The following is an 18,830-nucleotide window of genomic DNA, read 5'->3' as shown; positions in this document are numbered from 1 at the left end:
TTGGCGTTATATTCTGAGCGGCGTACATTTCATATGAGTAAAAATATAGAATAGTTGGATTTATATGTCATAATAGAACCCACGTGGACCAAGCTTTACTTTCTTCCTGACTGAGTTTTTAACTCTTCTTTTTCCTTCATTGCCCTCTGCTTGAAGTTGTTGCATCTTTGCATTATGTTCATCTAGTATGTTGCAAATTTCCATGTCCTTTTTGCCTTTTGGCTCTGGTCGCCCATCTCAGGTAACCTATATCCTAGAAAGAGTTTGTCATAGTCTGTATTTGAGTCTTCGCGTATTGTTTGCATGACTCTTTCCTGAGTTTCCGGTTCAAGCTCTTCAAACAGTGCTGTCCATATGGAATATGCTCGTTTCCAAATATATGTTTTTGTAGCCATTCTGGTTTTCTTTCCATGTTACCAACAATATCTTTTGTGAATGGGAAAGCTTCTACCCAATCTTTCAGTCTTGCGTCGTTTATTTCTGTAGTTGGTTTTATTTTGTCAAGGAACATGTTTTTCAATACTAACATTTCATTTGGTACTGTCCATTTGAGTTTTCTTAAATATTCATCCCTTCTCATTTCATTGTCTGCAAAGTAAGTTTTTATGACATTTTGTAAACTTTCGTTTGCAAGGTCATGTACAATAGGTTCTCTTCCTTCTCTCTCCTAACTTTCTTTCTAAACTCTTCACCAAATATACCATCTCTATGGTTCTGTGTAGTTCTTTGAGATAAATGTTCTAGAACGTCAGGTGTTATATTTCCATCAGCCATGTTCATTTCATACTGGTCCAAAATATCTGCATGTTTCATATCTTTCAATGGCATTAAAGCGCGCTGAAAATACCAGCTATATCTGGTTCACCATTCACTTCCATTGCGTCTACAACTTCTTGGAATTGAGGTTGTAAGTTTATGAACCACCTATCCGGATTAGCTTTATGACCCCATCTCATTGTAGTTCCATCGTCTGCAGAAACAAAAGTAGGTTTGTTTCCATCTTGGTTAGGTTCTGAATGAACTTTAAACAATGTTTCATTTCTATATGTTTTCTTGAAATTTAACCTTTTATCTTCACCGAGTTCATCCGAAGATTGAACGTTAAATGCTCGTAAGTAAAAAGGGTTGTTGTATTTGTGTACATTTTCTTTCAGTACTTCCATTCTATGCAGAATATTTTCATCTGGTGTTGGAGTCTTTTGTATGTCGGCAAACATTTTTTCGATATTCTTCTACTATGTCAGCCGAATTTTTTTTAGACTCTTGGAAATATTCCATATTCTCCGCATACTCTTGTTGAGGGTCAAGATTTTTCGGCTGTTCCAAATCTTCATCTAGTTCTGTGAAGTTAGTTTCCAAAGGAGTGACTTGTTCGTTTCCTTCAGGCTCTTCTAGCTGTTGTTGCTGAACTATTTCTTCCATGTCTGGTTGTATCTGAACTAGTTCTTCCTGTGGAGTTTCTTGTACCTCATCTGCTGGCATTTTCATATATTCCGAGACCGTTTTCAACAATTTCCCTATCTACGTCATCCGCATTCATAAGCTTTTGTTCTTTCGTTCCGTCTCTATTTTTACGCGTTTCATGACGAAAGTTGAATTGTCATTTAGCTCTGACATCAAATATCTCGGAGTAAATTCGTTCATGTCATTTGGATGATATGCTATTAAATCATATCCCTTAGCGAGCTTGTATTTTCCAGGTTTGAGATTATATCCGTTTTTGGTGCTGAGCCATAAAGCTTAAATAGGTTCGGTCAGTATTTCCATCCTTGAACTTTCCAATAGCTTCTTTATATCTGTCACTAAAGTCAACAGTATCTGGAAACCACACTCTTCTTTAAGCATTTTTAAGAATTCTTGGTTTCCTTGTTCTTCTACTTCTTTTATGTCCTTGCTCTGTTTGTGGTTGTTGTTGTGCAGGGTTTTGAACTGTTGGTTGCTGTGCTGGTTGTGGAGGGTGGTTGTTGTGCTGGTTGTTGTGTTGGTTGTTGTGTTGGTTTTGTGTTGGTTTTGGTGCATGCCTGTGTCTGTGTCCATGTGACGATGTAAATGTTTTAGGTAGTCCTGGTGCAGGTGCTCTTCTTGGAGGGTTTGGTGGTATATAAGTTCCACCAGCTGGCACATATGTTCCATCTGCAGCGTAATGTCCTACCTGACTTTTCGTTCTTAAGAAAGCATTTACTAGGTCTGTTTTGGTCTGTTGTAACTCTTTTTCTTGACTTTTCACAACAGTTTGCTCTAACGGCGTCATAGGCACTTTGAACTGCCTGTCTCGTTGCTGCATCTGTTATTTTCGTCATATTTTGTGCTACTTCTCTTAACTCTTTGTCGAAACCTTCAGACTTCAGTTTCTTTCCAGATGAGAAGTCGTTCACTTGTTCACCTTACTATGAAGAGCTTCGAAGGCGTTCTTAAAGTCAGCATTCGTTAAAGCTTCATTTGAACTGTCTTCATCCGCTTGTATTTTTGTCCTTATTGACCCTATGAGTTGGGCTGCTTTAGCGTTGGCTTGGGCATCTAACCAGTCATTGTTAGCTTTTATATATTCTGCGCTTTTCATTGCCTTTTGCATAGCCGCGTCGTTATTTTTACTTTCTTGTGCTAAGTTTTCATACTGTACGGTTTGGTTTTGCAACTGTTAAAAGTTTTTCTGCCTTTTACATTTGCTTCAATTCTTTTTTATACTCATCGCTATCCATATATGTCTTCAGGCTTTTTGTTTTATCTCTTCATCTTTCAGTATTTATTGAGTAGTATGGTTTTTCAAATTTATGACATCTTGTTCCATTTTTGCTACTTCTGTTGCTTTTTCTGACACTTTTTTCGCATATTCCTCTTACTTAGTTCTTTCAGTTGTTCTTCTTTCTTCTTTTTCTCTACGTTTAACTCATTGAGTTTCTTTGTGTGTCTGTCATATTCTAGTTTCTTTTCGTTTTCACTTATTTGCTTCTGTATGTCTATGTTTGACTTTTTGACATCTGCTATTTGATTTTTGAGTGAACTCAAATTCATTTGACTTTGAGGGTTATAGGCTGTTCCGTCTGCAGCTCCACCATAGCCTGCCATTTTCGCTAAAAGTGCCGCTCTTAAACCTCCACTCTGTGCACCAACAACTCGGTTTAAAAGCATAGGATTGCTTGACATTTGTTGCAACATAGTGGGGTCATTCATAATTTGTTGTTGCAATTGTTGTTGTGGTGTTAGTTTTACTATTGGATGTTTCAATGCTCTCTTCCTCTTACGTATATTCTTACGTAGCTTACGTGGCATTTTAAGTGAAGTTAAAAAGCGGTTTTCGACAGATGTTTATTGTGACTTCTTCGTAAATGAGTGTAAATGACCCAAAAATATATTTTAGGTGAAGAGGTGAGATTTCACCTCTTTTTTCACCTCTTTTTTCACCTCATGAATTTTCATGATTTCATCGTAAATGTTTTGTCAAAACTTCTTCATCTAATTTCTCATGAACTTTCTTGTCTATGTTTTGTCAAGATTTCATCGTAAAGACTTTTGTTGAGATTCTTCGTAAATGACCCTAGTAGTATATTTTTGGTGTAAATTTCATGAAAATTCAAGAGGGTGAAAAATTAGGTGAAAAAACAGGTGAAATCTCACCTCTTCACCTAAATATATTTTTTTGGTGTAATTTCATGAAAATTCAAGAGGGTTGAAAAATTAGGTGAAAAAACAGGTGAAATCTCACCTCTTCACCTAAAATATATTTTTGGTCATTTACACTCATTACGAAGAAGTCTTGACAAAAACATTTACGAAGAAGTCTTGACAAAACATTTACGAAGAAGAAGTCTTGACAAAGTCTTTACGAAGAAGTCTTGACAAAGTCTTTACGAAGAAATCTTGACAAAGTCTTTACGAAGAAATTCATGAAAATTCAAGAGGTGAAAAATGAGGTGAAAAAACAGGTGAAATCTCACCTCTTCACCTAAAATATATTTTTATTGAATTCTGTATAATATTCTGAGTAATATGACAGATGTTTATATAACACTTTCTCCGGTTTATAGGACCTCTCTCATATTCTATCTTGTCATATCAAAACTCATAGTCATGTTTGTCCTCTAAGACTTCATTTATACTAAACATCTTCAGGGCTAGAAGGCACGAAGTGCCTGGAAGCCCCACTACCTTTTTTTTTTTTTTTTTTTTTTTTTTAATTTTACAAAACCTCCGTTACCGTTCTTTGGAAATAAGAGTAAATGTAAAGATATTATATTGAGAGAACTTAAGAAACTACCGAATGGTCTAACATTTGTAGATTTGTTCGGTGGAAGTTTCTATATATCCCATTTGTGCCATATAATATTCCCAGACTCAAAGATTATATGCAATGACTTCGACAACTATATGGACCGTCTCAAACATATACCAGACACAAACAATATATTGAGTGAGTTAAAGAAAAGATACCTATAGGTAAGATGGAACGCTATATACCAGTAGATAACAAAAATATTGTGAGAGAGGTTTTTGAAAAAAGCAGAATATATAGACTGGGATAGTATATCTGCTAGACTATTATATAGTGGTGCTATAAGAGTTCATGACATTGAAACACTTATGTCAAAAGTTTTATATCTTAACTATACAAATGTTTTCAAAGAGACATAGAAAAATATATTGAGGGTATAGAGTTTGTGAGATGTCATTGGACAGATTTGTATGAAAAATATAAAGACAAGGAAAATGTTTTCTTTATAGTGGACCCGCCGTTCTATAACACATGGGATTTTCAATACCAAGTAGACTGGACTTTGAGAGACTCTTTAGAAACTTTAGACGTTTTACATAACCATCCATGCTTTTACTTTACATCCGAAAAGTGGTTTGGAAACCGTTATGAGATGGTTAGAGGACATACATGACTATGAGTTTATATATGACAAGATAGAATATGAGAGAGGACCTATAAACCGGAGAAAGTGTCATAACAAAGAAATTTTATTAGTAAGTAAAAATGTGGTTTGAAATAGGACTACTTGTTTTAGGTTTTTTCCATTGTGTCATTTATTTATTTGACGTGGCAGAAAAGTACAGAGAATATGAAGATGAACCAATGCCTGCAAATGTTCAGTATATGTACTCGTAAGAGATATTTTTATCTAATATTAAATGGACGCACAGAACTTAGCGAATGCACAGCAACCTGGACAACCAAACCCAGAGAATATTCCAAATGAAGTTAGAATACAAACTGCAATGGCAAACTATGGTCAAGTGCCAACAGATGTACAAATGCAAACTGCCATGTCAAATGACGCTGCGTTAGGTTTGCCACCATGGTATGCAAATATGAGATGGAAAGAGTTTTATACAAACCCCGAAGTGGGATATAAACAACTTTATGCAGATGACGCGAACACAGGAGTTGACCCAGAATATGTTTTCTACCAGAGGAGAAACAGAATGTATGAGCTCCAGTTAAAGAATGCTATGGAACTCAACAGGAAACGTAAGAGACTAGGCGGACATTAGATTTTTACATATAGTAAAATGGGTTTCTTCAGTAAGATAGGAAACTTCTTTCGAAATGTTGGAAGAGGTATATGGAATGGAATAAAAACCGTAGGAAGAGGAATTTGGAACGGTGTCAAAAATATTGGTAAAAGGGTAGGTCAGTTTGTTGGTATTATACCTAAAGACCCTGAACCAGAAGAACAAGCTCCTGTTATACAACAGCCTGAACCTGCACCACAGTCTAGTTGGCAACCAAATCCAACACCTCAACCGTATTAAAAAATTATATTTTTACCGTTCGATAGTAGTTGTATATGAAACTAAGTTCTAAGTAAAACGCATGGTATAATGGAATTATTCTTTTTCTTCCATCTGTAGTAAACCATACTTGAAAGTCTGAAATACTTCCACTTGGTGGTTCGTAAGTTAGTATCCCTAAGTTGTGTACTGAGGCACTGCGCGCCTCCATACACCACTTAGCGGTTTTGACACTTTACGAAACTGGTAACGTATATTTTACAACACAAACACAAACACCAACTTAACCTTAAATATTTACAAAACTATCTGACACATAAACGACTTCACTAACGAACTCACTAACGAATTCACTACCGTCCTCACTAAATAAAAAATAACCTTATTTTTATTTTTTTTTAAATTTTTTATTTCATTACAAAGACATGTCCGACTACATTTACTATGACTCTTTCCCAGAACGTTTCCGTGAACTATTCAAAACTCAAGTAAAACTGAGAAACATGCATTTTAACAAAGACAGACCCATTGACGATGAAAGAAACCCTGAATATATTACAATCCCTTATGACGCAAAGTTCATTGCATACATTCCTTATGGTCGCAGAGGAACGAAAACTATTTCAACAAAGAACAAAAATTATTTCTGGAGCGATGAAGAAAATTGCCTTATCTACATAAATGCATACTTAAATAAAGCTACATATTGTACAAAAGAAGGTTGGACTGGATTTGAGCTCTACATATACGACGACGATGGAAACAGACGCTGTGTATACCCATACGATAATATGTACCATTGTTTTCATCAAGCATTAAACGAATACATAGTCAGTAAGGGTCTCATTCCTGTTGAGTAGATATGTTATATTTTTGTTCTGTCATTTATATAAAAATAAACTTAAAAATTAATGATATCACCACCCCACACGTATGAAAACATAGCGCAAAAATAAATTTAGGTGAAGTGGTGAGATCACCTCTTTTTTCACCTTTTTTCACCCGTTGAATTCATTGCTTTATAACTCTCTTCCTTTCTCCAACTCTTCTAACTTCTTCTTAAGTTCAGCAATGTTGTCCTCATGAAGTTTAATCTTCTTAATTACCTTCTTATCTAATGGTTGCTTTATCTTTCTAAACTGAACTCTACCATCCTTCATAGTATGAACGTAAAAACCTTCTGGAAACCGCTCCTGATTTAATGTATTCTACCAAAAACTTTTGTTTCATTGCTTCAGTGACTTTAGTCGTCATTTCAATCAAATAAAAATTTTAATAAAATAAAAATAACGTTATTTTTTCAGTAAGGAAACGCAGGAGTTTTACGATTTATTTGAGGAGTAGGTTCTGGTTTAAATGTTGGAGTCGGTTTAGGAGTTGACTTTTGAACAGGAGTTTGTACTTTCATAGGTTCAGGAGTCATTGAAGGTTTTGCTTGTGAAGGTGTTGGAGTTTGTTTAACTTCAGCTACTTCAGTATTATTTATAACATTTGCTTTATTTCTTTTCAACATCATAACTGCTCCTGCTGTAGCTAGCAAACCTAGTGGGAGACCATATTTTATATAAGGACTTGACCAAATGCTATTTTTGACAGGAGCTGGTGGAACACCTAACCTTGGTGAGACTGCTCTTTGCCATTGTGCAGCTCGTAAGAAATATTCAATAGGTGCTCCATAATCGTTTGGTAAAGTTTGTTTCATAGATGGTGAAGGTTCACGAGAGCTTGATGAAGAACTCATTTATAAGCTTTAAAAATAAACGTTCATCCTTTATTCCTCACTGTCGTCCGTAGGCTAAGTTATAGTCATCTAATCTTATTATTGGGATTCCATTAGCACGCACCTGAATGGCAAAGCAACAATCCCTCATAAATCCAATAAGTGGCTTTGGTACGTTTTCAGTTGCTAGTTCAATAGGTCCTTTAACAGACAATTTGTATGTTATTGGAGCAGTAGATGTTTGACCTTGCTGGAAGCAAAAGTCCACTTCTGTTGGAAAACCACATAAGAAATGTGTGTTGTCATAGCTATCCCATTTATGTTCCACACTACCATCATCCACCAATGACCTCATAACATCTTCATTAAATCCTATCATATCATTGTTTGTATTGCAAGCGTTCGCAACCATTTCATAAAATACAGGTCCATATGATTTTTCAGGTTCTGCAGGCATATTTCCATAAGCTCCCATGGAAAGCTGAAGATATTTAAACTTAGGGTTCTCAAAATTAACATAATAGTTGTCTTTCTTTCTAAATAGTGCCCAAATACTTTTAACATTAATAGGCGTATAAGCTGCTGTAAATGTTGCACTTGAACTATCTGTATTCTTTGAGAATGAACCGTCCATAGGAATCCAATCCATAACTTTAACAGGAAAACATAAAGCCTCGTTTGTATAATGTTCTACAAGTTCTGTATAAATGTTAGGGTCTAAAGAGAATGACTTTGGATGAATGAAACATTCATTAAAATCCATCTTTGTTCGAAATAGTTGCTGGGTTACAGTTGTAATAGTAACTGTTCCACTAGCTTCTACTGCCTCGTTATCATAGTGAATGGTTCATTCCATGGAACAAATTTATTTGTCGGTGGATTTGAAATCTGAAGCAAATGCAACTTTAAGAGTTGGATTGAAAGCAATGATATCATTTACAGATATAGATGTGCATTGTAAGGCGTCGCTACTGAACTTTACTTAAGCTGAATGTTTCCTGCAAAAGCTGGAATAAATCGAATAGCTTCTAATGGAAGAATCTTCTAACAGGAATTCTTAAACGAAGCTTAAAATCAAATGATTTTCCTGCTGTAATTGGACCACTAACAATTTGTCCTGTCTGCATGTTCCGAATGACTCCATACATCTTCATGTCGAGTCTTTGAGAAAACATCTACTTTCTTTATTTGTTCGGTAGTTTGTGAGTTTGAAGTTATATATGCTTCTTCTCTTGCGTTGTCTTGAGAATATACGATACGACCATTTGCAAGGATTTGATATCCACAACTGCATAGAAAGCGTCATCGAAACCAATCCAAAATCCTGGTGGGTTTGTTTATTGGAACCTGAACCAATTTCTTTATCTACAATAAATTGACCTTCCATTTTATACGTAATGAATGTATTGTAAAGGTCCAACATATTTTCACCAGGAGGTGAGAGATTGAATGTTACCCATGTGTTATCTTTAGCAGTTCCAGGTTTGTGATGGAATCTTTGCGTCAGAATATTTTTATTAGTGTCACCAATTTGAACTGCATTGTCTATGATATCGAAATATGAGCGAATCTGATGAATATGCTCTGCTGGAGTAAATTCGTTTAGCTGTTCGTTCTGCATGTATTACTTCAGATAAAAATATCTATTTACTTCATTATTCTCACTCTTCTTCTTGGTATTCGTGTGGAAGTTGTTTCTTGACATTTTCAATAAACTGTACATTCTCTTTTGTCTCAACTTCTTTCACTGGCGGGTCAGGGTTCTTTGACTCGGTTTGCTTTTCAATGAAATTCACGAACTTTGCAATAAGCTCTTGGTTCGTTATTGAAAGAACATCTGGCTTCTTTTCTCTTGTTCTATTGACTTTTCAGTTTGAACAGAAGGTTTATATGGGCTTCGTGGCTTCGCCCTTGCCATGCACCTTAATGTTGTCGCTCTCTGCATTCGCTAATGGAACCTTTCTTTTTCTTACGTATATTTTACCATCTTTACTCTGACTTACATAATAGAAAGGATGTTGTATTCCTCTGGCGTCATTTTAATATAATAGACTCTCGCTCTGATTTTGACAAGCTCATTTTAATCGGTTAAAGTTTAATTTAGTTTTTTATCTGCAGTCAAATGACTCAGACAAGCCCTACGGACAAGACCCAAGGTCATAGATGTTGAAGCATTGAAGAAAGAAATTCGTGAGCAAATTTTATCCGAACTGAAGGAAAAAAACAAGAACAAAAGCCAGAGAGACCAAAGAGAAACTTAGTGAAAAACAACTGCTGCATTAGCTGCTGGAAGACAGAAGAACCCACGTTTGCTGGCAAAGAAAGCTAGAGAAGAAGCAAAAGCAAGGAAGAACAAAAAGCAAAGGAAGCTGAAGCAAAGAAAGAGTAAATGGTTTATTTTTATCCGAACTAAATGTATAGACAAATACCTTTATCTGTTGCGTTCAGTAGTGAAAACCCTGACGTCAAATAAAGGGGAACAGAAGTAACGTTTAAGTTTCCAACAGACTGGATGTGAACATAAATGAAGAGAAGTACATTGGCATAACATCTATGTATATAACACGTGCTTTCAGAAAGGTGTGACTTATACTTCAAGTCGAGATAGAAAATGACGAACAGTCTTTAAGCGCCCAAAACATTCACATATACAAATACTTTAAAGACGATACAACATTGTTGCAATGTATGATTTCATTTAATGAGATGTTCGAGAAAAAGTTCAACATTGAAGTACAAAACTTACAGCCTTTACGTGAGTTTCTTGCACAACTGAAAGAAGAAGGTAGTCAGCCACAACTTATAGACTTTCATTATGAATTTAATGAAAATGAAGATGGAACTCATGACTGTCAATTTGTGTATTCTCACCATTCAATGAAGTCGCTAAAGAGAAAAAAAATCCATTACGTATAAGATTTCAAATCTCCGAACCAAGTGATGATTTAAGAATGTTTTCAATTATGATGCAAGCTTCCGAGGAAAAATGAATTTTCAAAGATTGTAACACCTGGCATTTGGGATAGAAAGCAAGCAATACTTTACTCTAATATAGCCAAGGCGTTGAAAATGAGTTCATTGGTCATACAAGAACTTCACCACTTCCTAACCCTAAATACTATAAATAACTGCTTCAATCGTGAGTTTTGGATAGACATGTTCTCCACTCATGACCATAAATGTCCAGTGTTCTTGCCTCCAGATAAGGACTGTCTCTACATTGAAGCACAACTCTTAAACTCTACCATCGCAGTATTGTAAAAATCTACGCTAGCTTTATTTTTATCACGAATGACCTCATTCATGACCTCATTCATGACCTCATTCATGACCTCATTGCTGACAAAAATAAGCCGCTAGCGGCAAGGGCGAAGCCCATGACCTCAGAACTTCAACTTACGAATAAAGCTTGTTTTAGTCGTTATTGAAAAGTTGAACTTTCAGCAAAGCAAGGTTGACATGACTTACATAAGTCGAATGCAATCTCTTGACCATCATAAAGTGCTTTGTAAAGTTTCATTAAACTGAACTCAGAGTCTTTGTCATATGTTCCAACAGGTATGTGAATTCTTATCTTCATTGTAATAGCATTGTATAGCTTCAGGAAACATTTCATTAGCGGTTAAAGCAATAACATCTTGCTTCACGCCTTTCATTCTGCAGTGAAATGCAACTTCATTTAAATCGTTAGTGAGTAAGTCTATGTAGGTCTTCTTTCCACAGAAAATACTTTTATAAGCTAAACTTTGTTTTCCAGGTGTTATTTCTGCAAAGTCGCTATGAAATTGACCAAGGTTCTTTCCTATAAGTTCGCGACCATATCTCTTCTTAAACTCTGCTGCAAGCTTTGGGATGTCTTCATTATATAAGTGCATACTGTCGGTATCCTGGTAAAAGATTTGAAGTCCCATGTCCTCTGCAGTACAGAATACTTCATTCATAATACGTTTTGACATAGACAGAATATTAACACCAAGTGGACAGAAGTTAAAGTGTCTGCAAATGCTTTTCGTTAGCTTGAAAATAGTTTTATCTGAACCATCCAAACCTTCGAACTTCACTATATGGTTGTAATTTCTTATAGCATATCTTATAGCATCTTTGTCATTTACTATGGTTATTTTTGACTCAATAGGAGATAGAATAGTTTTGCCATAAATGCTGTTCAGAATGAGTTTTATAATTTCTTGTAAGGGGTTTCCTTCTTTCTTATACTTTAACCTTAACTCAAACAACTTCTTTACTTCATCTCTTATTCTCATATCTCTGTTTCCATCGTAATAGTATCCTTGCAACACTTCACATTTGACACCTTGATATTTTATGAGGTCTTGTAATGTTATATGGTCAACATACATGAGACAGCAAGTGTTTGAACTTCTTGGAACGTTAAGTTCTGGATTTAGTTCAGGGTCGCAAACTATTAAATGAAAGTGTCTGGGTATACCAATCTCTGTTATCTTAATGAGAACAAAGAAGCCAGACATAAACTTTTCACCAATGGGTTCCTTTTGGTCATCATCGAATAAATGTCTCATGAGATACTCTGTGCTTAAATCTCATCCTTCAATACTTTTGGAATACCTTCTAAAGTATAAATCTTGCTATAGCTGAAGGATATAATGAAACAGTGTCGAAGTCAGCAATGAGTTTCTTTTTGCTCTTTTGTTTCATGTTATCTGACAACATACATCTTCCACCTTGAATGCATCTCGAAATAAATTCTCTTGGTTTATTTGAGAGGTCATAAAGATTTCCATTCGGAAGTATACTCTGTTCTCAAACAATTTGTTAGCAATAGAACAAATACTAACGTAGTCATAAACGTTTAAATCAAACTCTTTCAATAAGTCATTGCGGAACTTTACAAAACCTTCTCTTAAAATTCTTACATCTTGTTTGCAGTAAAACGTGCTATATTTTTCTAAGTCGAAGTGGTTTTCATCTATTCTGCAACCTTTGATGGAATCTATGTTCTTCATAAATGTATCTGCATCATGGATAAACTTACATGCTTCAGAAATGACACCAGTTCTGTTGTCATTTGCTAACAAAACACTGCTGTAGTAGTTATATGGAAATACTTCTTTCGGTCCTGTTTGTAAGTTAAACATAGCAGGAAATAGTTTAAGCTTCTTATTTATAACACTGTAAGAGTCTTTTATAATAATTGCCCGTCCTTTATATAAACCAGTTATTTGCATTGTTCGTGAACCTTTAATGATGGGAGTTCCTTTCACTTCTGTCATGTGTCTTAAGATGAAGTTTATATCATAACTGAGGTTGTGAAAATATTAAACTCTTGTCAGGAAGTCTTTCCAAAAATTCTGTTGCACAGTTTTGACCCCAAATGCTTTCACTAACTGAACCATCTTCACTGTCATAACAGATGTTAAAAGCTTTATGAAAGCCATCCGTACTACACTCAAAGTCAGCAAAGAAAACGTGCTCAGGTATGAATTTACATTTAGCTTTATTTACTTCTTTTGACTCTGCTTTCTTCTTCAGTTGTACACAATACTTTGGAGCATATGTCAAATCTTTAAATGGTGCAAGGTTCTGTTTATATAAGTCAGTAGTATATGTGAAAAGTTCTCCATAAGAAATAGGTTCGAAATATTTGCACTCCCACAATGTTTTCATAACATCCCATAACGGTGTTGTTCTATCATAACGAACTACATATTTATCTTCTCTCTTTGTATAAATCTTCATCTGTTTCTCAATGTTCATTCCACCACAAGCTTTGAGATTTCTTTATAGTTTCGAATGAAGTATGTTGTCATTGGAAATCTTTCATTTAGCATGTAGTGGTCTTCAACAAGAAGTAAGTCAATAGTTCTAACAGTTTCGCATTCTTTTGGTATATATCTCTTTATTTCATTATGTCTTGACTCATTGAAATAACCAATGGTAACATTAAATGATATACCTGTTGCGTCAGAAATTTCTTGTACTTTACTTTGAGGAAAGTCTCTAACACGAATGACTTCTCTCATGTGGTCAATAGTTTCTTCATTTACTCCAGCCTGAATGCAAGCATAAACGAAACAATTGTCCTCTGTCATAAGTGTTGCAGTTCTTTTGTTCAGTTCATTGAAGATTTGGTAGCGTTCAAGATTTATAGGTAATGTGCAAAGATACTTCCAGAACTGACCGCTTCTCTTCTTATAAAACTTCTTTTCACCAAGGATTTCATTCCAGAAGTCATCTATATCTTGTTTATCTCCTGTTTGTTTAAGTCTGTTCAATAATCTTTCTGTCTTTCTGTCAGTGTGCTTTCATCTCTATATGGTCTCTTTTTTGGTTTGCCTTTCTTTACATCTGACATCGTTAAGCCTTCATATTCTGTTAAATCATACATCTTTATTTCGGTAAGATTCTTTATGTTTGTCAAGAAGAAGTCATAGTGCATTTCAACAATACCTGCGCATTTGCTTCTATCTCTGATATAAAGTTCTCCTTCAAGAGCTGATGTAGTAATGTTCCAATATTATTGAGGTTTAACGTAGAACATTCATACTTTCCACCAAGTTTATAACATACCATCCATCTCTGTTGGGAGTTTATTTTAATTTTCTCTAAGAGTCTCATGAAAACCTTACCGAAATGTTTGTGTAAGTAGTCTCTGTTTGGTTCATCTAAAGCTTCGATGTTAAAGTCAATGAGTCTATTGCCTGACTTCACATTTCTCTTCCTATTCTCTTCATCTTTCTTTAACCATCTCTCACCTTCTTTTGGTTTGTCGTCAATGGAACGAATGACATCGTTAGCTTTGCGAACTTGTTCTATAGCACTTTTAAACATCTCTCTTCTCTGTTGTTTCAGTGTGTCGTCTCTTCTTCTTGTTTCACCAACGTTTGCATTTGTTATGTCAAACATTTCTCTTCTTACTTCATGAGGTACTGAACGTCTATGATATAAGTCAATAGCAATGTCATTTAAAGGAAATGCTCTTGCATGGACTTCGTCCTCGCCGCGTTGCGGCTTTATGAACTCATGAATTCTATCATAACTTATTGCACCATTATAGTCATTGAGGATGTCAGCGAGTGCTTTTTTGTTTGTTGCGTAATGCTTTGCAACATCTATATTAGCTTCTGTAAGAAGTTGTTTTATTTCCGAGTGTTCTAACTTAGACAACTTCCGATACATCTTTAGTAGGAAATAAAAAAAATATTTTTTGAAAAAATTAGATTAGATTTTTTTAAGTTATTTTTCAAAATAATTTAATATTTTTATTTTAATGAAACACATGCAAGATTGCAAGTTCTTTTCATACAATGCTCTCGCTACTGCCATCAAGAATGAGTTCAATAATGCTTCAAACGTTAATATTATCTTTAACAAGAAGTTTGTGAAAGAATCTAAGTTCGGTCAGTATGTCAGACCATTAGCTATCGTCATTGACCGCAAACGTTATACTTCACAAGAGTTAGCAGTAGTTTTGAAACAAAAGAGTTTCTTCGTGAATGTCAAAGATACTCACTATACTGTCATAAAGAACTCTAACATTGACTTCTTCAGTATTGCTATGAATCTTTCCGAACAGAAAGAATATAAGAAGGGTGAAACAAATGTGAAATATTATCCTTCATCTCTGAAGACAATAACGAACAAAGATGTTATACAGAAATTCTTACCAAAGGTTGAAGAAGCTTCAATTGACATTGACGAAGGAAGTGAAATGGTTGAAGAAATTGACCCTGAAGCTATTTAAGCAAAAATATATTTTTGGTGAAGAGGTGAGATTTCACCTGTTTTCTCACCTCATTCTCTCTTCGTTAATGTTGTCGTGACTTCTTCGTTAATGTTGTCGTGACTTCATTCTTCCTCTTTGAAGTTATCGAAATATTCTGTTATTTTTTCCTTCAGTAATGGTAAGTCTTCTTTGAAGGTAAGTATTGTACAACCTTTAATATCATAGTGTGTTTGAGGAAGAGTATTTTTGACAATTTCCTTTATTTGCTCATTCGGTGTCATTGAAATCGGTAAGTTTTCACGATAGAACCAGTTTCTGTCAGATTTATATATTTTAGCAAGGTCGTAAAAGCTTTTGTTGTTTCTTCTGACTAAATGCAACATAACCATATCTCTGTCTTCTTCATTTTCCATCTCTTCAGCGTAAATCATATACTTATAACTCTTTTCCTTTCCTTTTGGTACTGAACGTGGTATTCTTTTCTGTATGCTTTTGTCTTTGGATTCAATGACTTCATCTTTTGCTTGAAGTTTCTTTTCCATCTCTCCACGTTCTGCTTTATATAGTTCATCTAACATCATGAAAATATAACAAGCATAACGAGGTGAAGCCCACATTGCTACAGCATTTACTAAAAGTCTATGAACATAATAACCTTTCAAACCAGGAGCCAAATTCTTGCGATTTTCGTACGGAATCTCTTCCCTCGGTTTTCCGAGGGAAGCAATCATATGAGGAAATTCTTCTAAAAGTTCTTTTGCCTGTTGGTTTTCAAACCAATGATATGCTTGCTTTGTAGAACGAAGAGCGTTCATTATACTTTGCATTTGATACATATCATCTTTGACAGAACGAATGAGTCTCAATTGTTTGTTATACTGTATGTACTCGTATTCTTCATTTATGGCTTCATGAACGATAGCAGTTGTTGTGTTCTCTGATGTTGACATTACTGTCTTTACATTCCGGATAAAAAATTTTGTTAGAAAAAAATTAGCGTTATTTTCTGACTTTCACAAAAGACCAAAAATAAACGCTTTACATGTATTTTTCAGCAACTTCGTCAAATAATTTTATAGCTTTATCTATCTCATCTACTTCAAACGTTTCTTTACCTTTTATGGGAGCACCATACATTTTCTCAAACTTTTCAAGTAGTTCTGTTTCTGCAGCTCTCATATCATTAACGAACACAACCTTGACTCTATTGACTGTACTGTCATATCTTTGAGTTATATTATATGTCCTTCCTATCTTATATCTCTTTGTATTGAAGTCCTTCGGTTTCTGAACGATGTAAAGTAAGCCTTCACTGCAACGTTCCGTATCGAATGAACCATAAGTTATGAAGTTATATCCAACAACTGGGTCAATCCATAACAAAACTATTGGTATAAGACTTTTGTCTATAAGATATGCTCTTGTTCCATGAAATGCTATTGATATCATAAGCTCAGGATTTCTTGTCAAAATTTTCTGAGTTGAAGCATTTCTAACCCAGTCGCTTGTTTTCTTTCCAGATGGAGATATAATGTCTGACAAAGAATATTTGTTGTATTTCTTTGAGTATCTTACGTTTAAATCACCTATTCTAACCACTTTGGTGTCATTGTCTATCTTTCTAACTGTTTCAAACTCAATGTTTGTCATTACTGTCTTTACATACAAAATAAAAATTTTTCTTAGAAAAAAATTAGCGTTATTTTTCTAACTAATGAAATTCATTATTTTTGTGCTGAATTCAGCAAAAATAATGTTTAGGTGAAGAGGTGACATCTCACCTGTTTTTTCACCTCTTTTTTCACCCTAGTTATTTTATAAGCGTTTTACATGAATTGTACGATGTATATTTGAAATTCTAAACAATTTCGTAGCTTCTATTTCTTCTGTCAGTACATCGAATGTTTTAACAATGCCGAAAGTTTCTTTATACTTCTTCTTGACGTCAGATAGAAGGAAATCTTCTGCTGTTGGATAATTTTTATTAAGAAATTCTAACATGTTCATTTTATCTTCTGCTGGCTTTTCTGCTTCTTTCTTTAAGTCTGCATAGTCGTTTCGCATTCTTTCTATCTCTTTGACGGAGTAGTTATATTTCCTCATTGCTGCTTTACATTTTGAACATTGTGGGTTCATTTTTGCGTTATATTCTGAAACCTTACCTGCTAGAACAACTAAAGCGTCAATGGTTTTCTTCATCTCAAACATAGCGGGTCTTATTTGTTCGTTCCATACTTTGCCTCTTCTATCTTTATCTCTTATTTCCCAAACACATTTTGCAACTAATGAAACAAAGTTATCGTAAGTCTTAAACTCCCCAGATTTATATATGTCAGAAACATTCTTATATACCATATCGCAATCTTTGTCCATAACCTTATGGTTGCAATGAAAACCAAGGAATTCATAATTTACTTTACGTATGAACTTCTTTATTTCTACTGAGTCAGTTGGTTTCACTTCAATTTCGTCGAATTCAGGAATAGTGAGTTTTTGTTGTTGGATTTCAGGCAATTTGGGTAAATGGTCAATAATGTCCTGCATTTCATAAAGATACTGTTCATTTGTTTCATCTTTCGCACTACAGTCTAAATTATTTGTTAAAAGTTCTTGCTTTATCTTCTGGATTTTTGTTTCGAAAGTATATGAAGAAGGAATGAAGTTTTTCATTTCTACCAACATTGACGTAGGATTCATGACTAACGAGTTTGGTGCTGTAGTTGTGGACAGAGTCCCGCCGTTCGCGGCTTGTATTGTTGTTGTGCCGATTGTTGAAATCATATCTTTTATACAAAATAAAAAATAAATAAAAATAAAACTAACATTATTTTTGGTCTTTTGTGAAAATTCACGAAAATTCACGAAAATTCAAGAGGTGAAAAATTAGGTGAAAAAACAGGTGATATCTCACCTCTTCACCTATAATATATTTTTGGTCATTTACACTCATTTACGAAGAAGTCATGACAAAGCATTTACGATGAAATCTTGACAAGGCATTTACGAAGAAGTTATGACAAAGCATTTACGAAGAAGTTATGACAAATTCAAGAGGTGAAAAATTAGGTGAAAAAACAGGTGACATCTCACCTCTTCACCTATAATATATTTTTGGTGTAAATTTATGAAAACATTAATAATACATGACTGTTCTCATTCATGTCTGATTTACATCCAACGAAAAAGTTTAGAAGAATTTTCTTATTCTTTCTGGCATGTTTTTATCTTTCCAGTACTCCCGCTCTAATGGTCCCAGATGAGTTGGTTTAGATTCTCTCAAGTTCTTAGATGGTATAACATCTTCAACGCCTCCTTCATATCTTACTTTATAAGTGTCATCGTTTATGTTGTAGTCAAGTATTTCAATAACCACTCCTCGCTTTGCTTCGTCAATGGTTTCAGCAAGTTTGCCATTACTACTTTCGACTAATTTATGACGAGGGTAAAATGCTATGGAGTCGTCAGCAGCTTTTATAAGATATCCATTACCTTGCGTAGAGTCTACGATATAATAGTTTCGACTTAACCTTAAACGTTTCTTTGTCAATGGTTTGTCGTCAAGAACTACACGAACTTTTGTACCAGGAATGAGGGTAAATTGTGTTGAATTTCTGATATTTTGTGTTTGGCTTCGTTTCTTTTGTATATACTTTTCTTCTTGTTGTTGTGTCATTG

At 34.7% G+C, this 18,830-nt stretch overlaps 8 protein-coding genes and 3 pseudogenes across 11 annotated transcripts, besides 2 other annotated features; 4 read left to right on the top strand and 7 right to left on the bottom strand.

Annotated features, from left to right (window-relative positions):
* Positions 1 to 4,173: part of a mobile genetic element that runs on past the window's edge.
* TVAGG3_0559130 lies at positions 1,111 to 3,270 on the bottom strand (annotated as a pseudogene). Its single transcript has one exon. A coding segment is annotated over exon 1 (2,160 nt).
* A 957-nt stretch (positions 4,174 to 5,130) lies between the features above and the next one.
* On the top strand, positions 5,131 to 5,493 carry TVAGG3_0559110 (uncharacterized protein; the record flags this gene model as incomplete). The annotated part of the gene is made up of 1 exon (XM_051238443.1): positions 5,131 to 5,493. One exon carries the CDS (start codon positions 5,131 to 5,133, stop codon positions 5,491 to 5,493), a length of 363 nt encoding a protein of 120 aa, XP_051096267.1.
* Positions 5,494 to 5,511: 18 nt separating this feature from the next.
* On the top strand, positions 5,512 to 5,754 carry TVAGG3_0559100 (serine threonine-protein phosphatase family; the record flags this gene model as incomplete). Its single annotated transcript, XM_051238442.1, has 1 exon — positions 5,512 to 5,754. One exon carries the CDS (start codon positions 5,512 to 5,514, stop codon positions 5,752 to 5,754), a length of 243 nt encoding a protein of 80 aa, XP_051096266.1.
* Positions 5,755 to 5,899: 145 nt separating this feature from the next.
* Positions 5,900 to 18,830: part of a mobile genetic element that runs on past the window's edge.
* On the top strand, positions 6,159 to 6,593 carry TVAGG3_0559090 (uncharacterized protein; the record flags this gene model as incomplete). The annotated part of the gene is made up of 1 exon (XM_051238441.1): positions 6,159 to 6,593. The coding sequence occupies one exon, from the start codon at positions 6,159 to 6,161 to the stop codon at positions 6,591 to 6,593; it is 435 nt and encodes a 144-aa protein (XP_051096265.1).
* On the bottom strand, positions 7,034 to 7,474 carry TVAGG3_0559080 (repellent protein 1 family; the record flags this gene model as incomplete). Its single annotated transcript, XM_051238440.1, has 1 exon — positions 7,034 to 7,474. The coding sequence occupies one exon, from the start codon at positions 7,472 to 7,474 to the stop codon at positions 7,034 to 7,036; it is 441 nt and encodes a 146-aa protein (XP_051096264.1).
* TVAGG3_0559070 lies at positions 10,996 to 12,702 on the bottom strand (annotated as a pseudogene). Its single transcript has one exon. A coding segment is annotated over exon 1 (1,707 nt).
* TVAGG3_0559060 lies at positions 13,183 to 14,608 on the bottom strand (annotated as a pseudogene). The gene has a single exon. A coding segment is annotated over exon 1 (1,426 nt).
* Positions 14,700 to 15,173, top strand: TVAGG3_0559050 (uncharacterized protein; the record flags this gene model as incomplete). Its single annotated transcript, XM_051238439.1, has 1 exon — positions 14,700 to 15,173. The coding sequence occupies one exon, from the start codon at positions 14,700 to 14,702 to the stop codon at positions 15,171 to 15,173; it is 474 nt and encodes a 157-aa protein (XP_051096263.1).
* Positions 15,278 to 16,105, bottom strand: TVAGG3_0559040 (uncharacterized protein; the record flags this gene model as incomplete). Its single annotated transcript, XM_051238438.1, has 1 exon — positions 15,278 to 16,105. The coding sequence occupies one exon, from the start codon at positions 16,103 to 16,105 to the stop codon at positions 15,278 to 15,280; it is 828 nt and encodes a 275-aa protein (XP_051096262.1).
* TVAGG3_0559030 (organellar and viral DNA polymerase type B) lies at positions 16,316 to 16,805 on the bottom strand (the record flags this gene model as incomplete). Its single annotated transcript, XM_051238437.1, has 1 exon — positions 16,316 to 16,805. A coding segment is annotated over one exon (490 nt), but the record flags the coding sequence as incomplete, so codon positions are not given.
* On the bottom strand, positions 16,971 to 17,936 carry TVAGG3_0559020 (organellar and viral DNA polymerase type B; the record flags this gene model as incomplete). Its single annotated transcript, XM_051238436.1, has 1 exon — positions 16,971 to 17,936. One exon carries the CDS (start codon positions 17,934 to 17,936, stop codon positions 16,971 to 16,973), a length of 966 nt encoding a protein of 321 aa, XP_051096260.1.

The sequence above is a fragment of the Trichomonas vaginalis genome, chromosome II, assembly GCF_026262505.1.
Source record: "Trichomonas vaginalis G3 chromosome II, whole genome shotgun sequence".
NCBI lineage: Eukaryota > Parabasalia > Trichomonadida > Trichomonadidae > Trichomonas > Trichomonas vaginalis.
Note: the sequence above shows the minus strand (reverse complement) of the source record. Positions and strands in the feature narration are given on the sequence as shown.